The sequence below is a fragment of the Pomacea canaliculata genome, linkage group LG12 (assembly GCF_003073045.1).
Source record: "Pomacea canaliculata isolate SZHN2017 linkage group LG12, ASM307304v1, whole genome shotgun sequence".
In the NCBI taxonomy this organism is placed as follows: Eukaryota; Metazoa; Mollusca; class Gastropoda; order Architaenioglossa; family Ampullariidae; genus Pomacea; species Pomacea canaliculata.
Genome location: NC_037601.1, coordinates 7,828,675 through 7,837,263, shown reverse-complemented (window position 1 = coordinate 7,837,263; position 8,589 = coordinate 7,828,675). Strand labels below are relative to the sequence as shown.

Sequence of the window (8,589 nt, the reverse complement as noted above, 5' to 3'; positions counted from 1 at the left end):
ATTCATTATATTTTATTATAAGAAAACACACAAACAGGGACATCGACCCAACACCTACGGACGCAGGCGGCAAACAACGCCGCCAACCTCAACTGACAGAAACTTCTGCCCCATGCAGGAAATCGCCCAATACACTCGACACCTGTTAAACAGTAATACAAAACCGAAAACAACACAAAAGTCGAAGAAAGGAAAGCTAAATTTATATCCTACGTAGGGGCATCTTCAATCATTTTTCGAGTACGAAATTCGATTAGTTTCGACTTGGGTCTCTACGATGAGGCCGGAATTAGAAGTTGTTTTGGAAAACAACTTCAAATATCCCACTAATTTTACATAATAATGGTAAGTAACTTGTTAAAAAATGGTATCTGTCTTTTTTTTTTTTTTTTTTTTTGGTATTTTTGCGGTGAAGTGGCCCGCGACACGCTGTCCGAATATGGAATGGCCGCAGGCCGAAAAAGGTTGGGGCACATGTTATAGAATCAGAAATTTTCTATATTAAGTTAAAAACAGTAAACACGCGACAAAGGAATAGGTGTACTTGAATAAAAAAATAATCATCCACGTGAATACGCACATTATGTAATTACGATCAAGAGAGAAAGAGAGAGAGAGGCGACGAGCCCCAACCAGACAAAACCCGGTTTGAGTTATCGTGCATGGAAGAGTTAAGGGGCAATGAGACTGCTATTGGTCGGAAGTCGGCAACACACACCGTGCAGGAGTGGCCTCAGCAAGGAAACTGTAGATAACACAAGTGGAAAAAGAAAAGCCAACGGTCATCCAAGAAGCTTGAGCCGCGATGTGGCCCAGCCCGCAGTTCCAAACATCCCAGTGCCAACTTGTTAGTCTTGATAAACGTATGGCTTATAAATTCCAAGAGTTGCATCAACCAAAACTTGAGGCACTCTCGCATTGTAAATGATATGAATCATCAATCTCATCTCATCAAATTATATGAGCAATGATCATCAATATCATCACTACAAGAGCGGGGGTACCAGGCCATTTATTGAGTCACGCACACTATTAATAAATGCGAAATGACACAAGACTTCTCAGAATGACAATCATTACAACTCAATCAGCAAAACTGATACCAGACCTTACCACTTTAAGTTAAAGTGAAACCAGGTGTGCTTTTAAGTGTTTGATTCTCTTCAAGTCTGAGAATAAGGGTGTGATAAGATGTCTAACATTGTATGGACAAAGAATTTCTGAGGCTTAAGTCACCAAACCAGCCGAAAACATAACTTATTTAGAGTTTCTGACGATATTGCAATACAGACAGATTGCCAGACAGGGTATTATAGTTTCTCCCCGGAATGTACAGACCATGCAAAATACCCCCTAAACATCTTAGAGGTACGGTAGGTTCTGGCCTAGACTTTCGGTACGATAATTGAAGTTATTCCTGCATCACAAGAACATATTAAGGTGATATTTGAAAAGTTATTTCTTCTCGGGAAACCAAGTCTCTAGCTGCAGCGACTGATATGCGCAGCGGGAGCGCTGCACTGACATCAGGATAATCGTAAACATGGGACATACACCACGCGCACGGAACTCGCCGAATATACAACAGGAAACCTATCAACCTCCGTTGTGGCTCGCAAAGATAGGACTTTTATTTAAACTGTAGCTAAACCTGAATAATGCTCAGTTAGTTAGATACTGGACCCTGGCTAAATGCAATCCACAGGGGAAACAACCACCTTCTGAATTTCAAACTTCGCAGCTAGACCACTCGACGCGGTGCAAACACTCACTGGCATCAGAATCCTCCATAACATTCACCAGAACGCTAAATTTTCTTCGAAAAACATCCTAATAATAAAGATGAGATGAGGGTCTGCCAAACACGAGAAGCAGACTTGTTTAGTCAAGTGGCGACATGTGTACCAGAGATGAACCACTTTCCTTTTCTGTCCAGCAACATTCCTGTGCGCGGTAGTTCCGTGATTGGTGTGAGATTTCAAACGCAGACTGAAGCCACTTCTCAGACAAGAACGTTTTGACTGGCCATCGCCTGTGACACGACCTCCGGGCTTGAAAAAAGCGGTGAAGCGGGAGAGGGCGCCACAGGTGTGCCGGCTTAATTAAAGGATTGGCCAATGCAGGGTTAAGGTCTGTCTGTGCGTTTGTTGATTCTCTTAAATGTTGTATAATCCACTTCCCGTCGACTCTTAGTTTTTTCTCTCTCTTTAATATAGGTTGTTAATTTATACATTTAAATAAAGTTGGAGTTTTGATGACGCATAGCTGTGTTTGATGCTCACACTCATATATATATATCAAGATGAAACAAAATATGTAGTGTATTACTGACTAAATTAGTCCCTTAGTGTGAGTGTACCCGTGGTGTGAACGGGGATGATAGGATTAAATTTTAATGTGTCGCTGTTTGTATAATGTGCGCAATATTTGTATTTGGCCTATGTTTGTGAATATCTGCTGCCGCGCGCGTGCGAGTTGCGTGTGGTGCGTGCGTACACGCCTGTGTCAATTCGACACATGTAAAAAGCACACAACTCGTGCACATACTTCTACTGTCAACGCAGCCGCTGCCTTTTGGTTAATTTAATTTGAAGGAAGGAAGGCTGGATCAAGACGGCCAGGCATTCGTTAAAGAAGAATCAAGCAGAAGAAAGCCCAGCCCCTCCGATGTACCGCGTTCTCTGTTGCGGGGTGGGAAAACCCAACTAATTCAGGAAGATTCCATGTTGAGGCGCCAAAAATAATCCGCGGCGCTCTCTGGCAGCGGCTGGTCGTGGAGATGTACGAGCTTATCTCCCTACTTCTTATGTCGGATGCTAACCCCGCCCAGAATGTCGTGTCTTACCTCCCCTGTGAGTTACGCGCGAACGATGGTTCCGCGGGGAACTAGTGAGTCGAGTGCGGAGGTGGTGCATACAAAGTTGAAAATAAAAAGAATTTTTTTCTTGCGAGCATGAGTCGGGTGTACTATGTGATCCCCCTTTCTTTCCTTTCTCAGTGCGTGTGTGGTGTGAAAAGAGATAAAATGAGACCAAGCAAATGGTTGAATCGAGCTCACCGAGGCCAGTGATGAGTTTCTGATTTATGGTGAGAGTTGAAGGAGGAGGACGTAAAGTGTCGCGCTCCTAGTTACAAGATACTTTCCCAGGGCCCACTTGGGCTGATACTTCCTATAAATAATGTGCAGCAGCAGAAAAAAAGACGTGGCAGCGACGAGATGGCAGCTGCTTGCTCTCGGTTCAACGAATGCTGCGATGATTGAAGTTCTGTTCACCCACACCATACACATACCCACACACACAATGATGTACACTAACAGAACTACTTTCAAATTTCACTATCGTCTCTCTACCCGCAGTCCTCCCCGCCACCGACATCATTTAGATAACCTGATAGCGAGTGTTACTGCTTCTGTTTAATTCATTCATTTCTCTGTGAAACACTTTCCAGTGCATTATGGAGACAGATGAAACTAACGGTTTTATTTGCGGTGTGTTGCCTCCTTGGAGTCGCTGGTGTAACTTCACTGGCAAAAAAGAAAAAAAAAGAAAGGAAAAAACACGCCACAAGAGCCTGCCGAAGAGCATGACTGATGTGTTGACGAGTTTCATGGGAACATTCCGATATAGATGTTACCAGACATTCGGGGCCACAAATTGTGTTTCGTCTTTTGCTTCCACTTCAGTTATTAATTGAGATGGAGGGAAGAGCTGTACAAAACTGACAGGAGTGATGAATGGTCGCAGTCTTTTGCGGCGCAATTACACGCATTTAAACTCTCCGTGTGCATCTCTGTTTATCTTTTTCGTGAGAATAATATGAGTATGTGTGGAGGAGGGCTGAGTGTGTGTGTATATGTGCCTTGCACCTGTTTACGTGTGCGTGTATCTGAGTTAGTAGCATGTGTCTGTGGTTTAAATGTTTGTGGGTGTGTCTTCTTGTGCTTCTCTCGTTCACGCAGGCGCTGCTCGTAAACTACGCGCTCACCCAAAGTAAAGACATTCCTTGAGAAGCAGATTCTACCACTGCACGGTGCATTCAGTGTGTAATCAGAGCACAAAGTATATTTCTCCCAAGACTGACACAGTGCACTCCGCTGGAAGTCTGCCAGGCACGATGGGGCGGTTGGTTAGCACCATGCTACAAAACCGTGCATCAGTGTCTCCTGTCTTCTATCATTCTGAGCACTACAACGATGCAAAAGACTGACATCACAGGTACACACCAGCCTGCCGATGGTTCTTGTTACTATTTTTAGTTTATATGTACGACAGAAACGGTGAATGAGGCACTACAATGTTTGCCATGCATCGCTGGATGCAAAGTAGAGTGAATTAGATGCACGGCAGAAAATAATGTTACAAATAGTAAGAAAGTGTTATAATACAACTACTGCTTGCTTCGATATATCAATTACAGAATCAATCGGACCAATGATCACTGTGTGCCAAAAGCAACAAGAACAACAACATCAACAATAACAACAACAAAATGAAATGTAGAATGAACCTCCTCTGGTGTCCCTTGCACAGACATTGGTTGAACTGGGAGCAGAATTTGTAATATAATCGCACACAAAGAAAGCACGTAACCTTTTTTTTTTTTTAAAAGATTGAATGCAAGCAAGCCAAGTCTGTTTACATTTTTCCTGTAAATTATGCCTTTCTGTAAACTGTAAGCTTTCCGTGTTTTTCACACACTCAAGCTGTAAATCATGGTAGTGCTAACGGTATCGCGACATTGCTGGACCTTTTTTTAGAGGGGAAGGTGATTGTGTTAGCCTTCGTCGCGCAGTAGAGTTCGTCTTGTTTTCTTTCGTGAAAGAGTACACAAACACGTGCAGCCTTCATGATGGCCCAAAGCTGTGTTTTACGCGATTGTAAGAAAGCGATTTATTTCAAGCCCAAAATTTTAAGCCTGCTCTATAACTACAGCACATGTATCTAAGATGTCACAGTTTGTCAGAATAACAGTAGCACACAACACACCGACTAAACTGTGGAGGTTTTTATTTATTTATTTTGACATGCTAATCCCTGCTTGAAAATTCACGGCCATGCCAAGTTTGTGCCACACGAGAAATATTTAACCACGATGCATCATTATGGTGACCTCACTGACATGGGAACAGAGAAGGTCATGAGATAGTCAATAGTCGAATAGTTTTTCTCATGAACTCAGTTTGTTTGTTAGTCGTGGTAGCATTGCTGGTGGCTGTGGCACAAACAGCTCGAGTAGACAGGCTGTTTCACACTGGCTTGTCCACTGTTTCTATTCCAAACACGTCAAGTGAACCGAGGAGGATTTTGCTCTGATTGTCATGTCAACAAAACACACTTGCTGTCGTGTTGTGAACAGAGTGAGAGGGGGATAGCTACCCGATCTACAATACGTTGCAATCCAATGTCTTGCAATGATAGCAACACGAATTTGTGATTGACAGTAGTTACCCTTTTTATGACTACGGTGGGGTTGACCCGGCCTGTTCACGCCTCCTCCCGGTCCATCATGACTTACCCTCTGGCGTTAACATACACGTTTAAAGCCGGGTACGCTTTCAGAACAAGCACTCTACACAAAGCAGTTAGCGACTTGTTTCCTACGAGCAGGTTGCCTGGTTCTTGGTGGCTCAGAATAAGTTCAACTCTATCCCGACCGTCAAACGGAGAGCACATAAGTTTTGGTGCTGCCGAGGGCGTCATGCCCTGTACATACATTATGCTTTCACGTCGCGAGGCTGAGCGCATAACTACCTGCGTAGATGTAAGCTGCCAACAAGACAATATATATATAGAACTGGTAGCGTCCGCCGAAAGAGTGGAAATAATAATATCAAGGCTCATACAGCCCCAGATCGAATGCAGCGAATAAAACTAAGTTACCAACCAATCAACCAAGCAGGTAAACAAAGAAACAATCTCAGGTGCAAACAGACAACAAAGTGTCGCCTGTACTATCACACATCTTAGATGTTGCTTGTTTGCATCGACGAGAAAGATTTGTGAGTGACTACCGGTGGGTGGAGGAATCGATCAGTGGGCGGATGAAGACACGAAGTAACGAGCAAAGAATTATGGGTGGAGTGTTTTACAGAGACGACAGGAAATACTCGAACAGCGTGCAGGAAAGGTGGAGGCGGGGGAGAAGGAAAATTACTTATGATAATATTCACCCCAGGTTTTTTGATCTTTACTTCTCCACTCTCTCTCCCTCCCTCTCGCATCTAACTTTGAAACTGGAGGCTGTTGCACGTGGCTGTCAGGGTTCAGTGCAGTTTTTCTTCTCTTGCTGTTCAGCCCAACATTTTTTAGTTTTTCTCTCTCGGCAAAGTCTTTGATTACTAGGGGATTTGGAGAAGGATGAAAAAGCTAAACACAGCATTGACACTTAGCCAAGAGGCTTACTCATCCAAGGTCTGGAGAAAAATAATATTTAAGTGTATTTACATACAGAGTAGAAAGTCGATACTTGTGTTTAGGGTCAAAGAACGAAAGCACATCATTATTTAAACTGTGTGAGAGAGAGAGAGGGGAGTGAGAAGCTAAAACCTCCTTTAGTGATCATAGACTCTAATAATTGTAATCATGTTTTGTTTGATGACGAACATGCCAGCAATGGTATTAAAGTCCTTTCTTGTTCTTTTCTCAATATTGTTCATATACTTATCCGACTCAATGGACTGGGTCATCAACAAAAGGACAAGAAACCTACCTTGTAAACAGGTGTCGCATAAACAGAACAAAAATAGCGAGGCCGAGACCTGTACTCGAGGGTCCATTGTCACTGTTCTGGGTGACAAGCTGCCACTGGAGTCCCCATTAAACAATACAAAGAGGGGGAAAACTGGATCATCTCTAATGTGCAATTTAGAAAGTACTAAAACATGTTTCCGTTGCACACTAAAGCAAGAATGGTTTCCCCAGGGTGCTGACTAGAGAAAAGGCAAGCCGACTTACCATTGGTGGTAGAAACAACAGCAAATATCAAAGAAAACGGTGGATGCAGCTGAAGTCTTGTGCTGCTGACTGTGTGCGCGCGGGGCCTCGCTTCATATGTACATCCGGGACATCTCATCAACACATCCGGGACACCGAGTCGCTCGAAGACTTGCCGTGCAGCTTCCACACATCGACGTCATGTCATCTGCAAACATATCTGCACAGCTTTCCCGACAACAGGCGGCGAGGCTGCACAAGAAGCAAAACTCAATTAGTCCCACCGAAAACACACCGACACGCCACTCGCACGCTCGCCAGTCTGCACGTGTGCGCATGCGCGTTCACCTGGGGCGTGCCAGCCTCATGTCGGCAGGGAGAACGGTAGCGGCACGTGCAGGTACTGAAATAACGGCATCGCAGACCCGGAGAAGCAAGATGATCGCCACAGAAGCGTGCAGACACTGTCATGATGCTGGTGGGGGGTTGGGGTGGAAGTGGGTTTTGAGATCGCAGAGAACAGTCGAGTTCAAAAAAAAAAGTTTTTCTAATTTTAGATCGTATCTCAGAGCTGCACGCGCTGAATATATGAACATATTTTGCAGGCAGTCGATGTATGACATACACAATCATAGTTGAAATAAAGTTATCCATCTTTTTATAGGAGTTATTGATGTAGAATGATTTTTTTTTTCATGGATCCGAGCGGATCTGATACAATTTCTGGTTGTTTAATGCTCCGAGAGTGAGTTGTGCTTAGTTCTTTCTGTAGTTCTGTTACATCTTGGCTACGGAAAATCACTTCTCATTGTCATTTCATGATCATCTCTTCAAAACAGGACAAAAAACTTCAATTTAGAACTGTACTACCAGACTTTAGCATACCCAAAGAGGCCATTTTCACCTCTATACCTGTACAGTTGCGTTAGTTCCATACCCCACCCTCTACCATCCAACGAATAGATTACAATGTACCCTGTGTTTCTATGTCATCAACCAGACCACTCCTTAGTTTATTAACGATATACTTTCTTTCTTTCTCCCGCTCTGGGTGTGTGTATATATCAGGTACTTCTTTATCTGATTTCTTCCTCCAAAAAAAAAAAAAAAAATCTGTGACATCGCCCTTTCCTCACTTTGGCTCTCCAGTCAGAAGCAAAATATTTTTGTCTGCAAAACATTCAGATACTGAAGGTCGCTCCAAAATGTATTTATAATCCTTTCTATCCATCTGAATGCCGTCCGGGCAGTGACACGATTTTGGATTTTGTGTCAATATTGTAGATGTGAAGTGATGGGATGTAATGAGGTTAATGGTGTGTGTGTGTGTGTGTGCATTGCAATGTGGACGATAGAGACATCTAATTGATAAGTGGATGCTATGTATTGAGACATTCTATGTCTAAACTACAGGTAAGATCGTCCCCACAACATGTTTCGTTCTGATCGATGGTTTTCAGAGAGAAAATACTGACTTGAAGCATACGTGTATGCTCAATACAAGCATTAAACACATTAACTACATGCATAGAAAACAAAAAGCCGAGACCCTTAAATAAAGCTTAGTCACATAGAAAAATAGCTGAATGTATCTTAGATAAATATATATATATATGACTGTATGTCAGCCATATAAATATTTATAAATCCAGAA

General features: G+C 43.0%; 1 protein-coding gene across 1 annotated transcript in view; it reads right to left on the bottom strand.

The window, feature by feature from the left end:
* Positions 1 to 7,261, bottom strand: part of LOC112553380 (neo-calmodulin-like) — a 31,778-nt gene extending 24,517 nt beyond the window's left edge. Inside the window, exon 1 of the mRNA XM_025220554.1 lies at positions 6,957 to 7,261. Within this exon, the coding sequence (XP_025076339.1) occupies positions 6,957 to 6,959 (3 nt within the window). The 5' untranslated portion in view covers positions 6,960 to 7,261. The remainder of the gene's footprint in view (positions 1 to 6,956) is intronic.
* Positions 7,262 to 8,589: the final 1,328 nt, after the last annotated feature.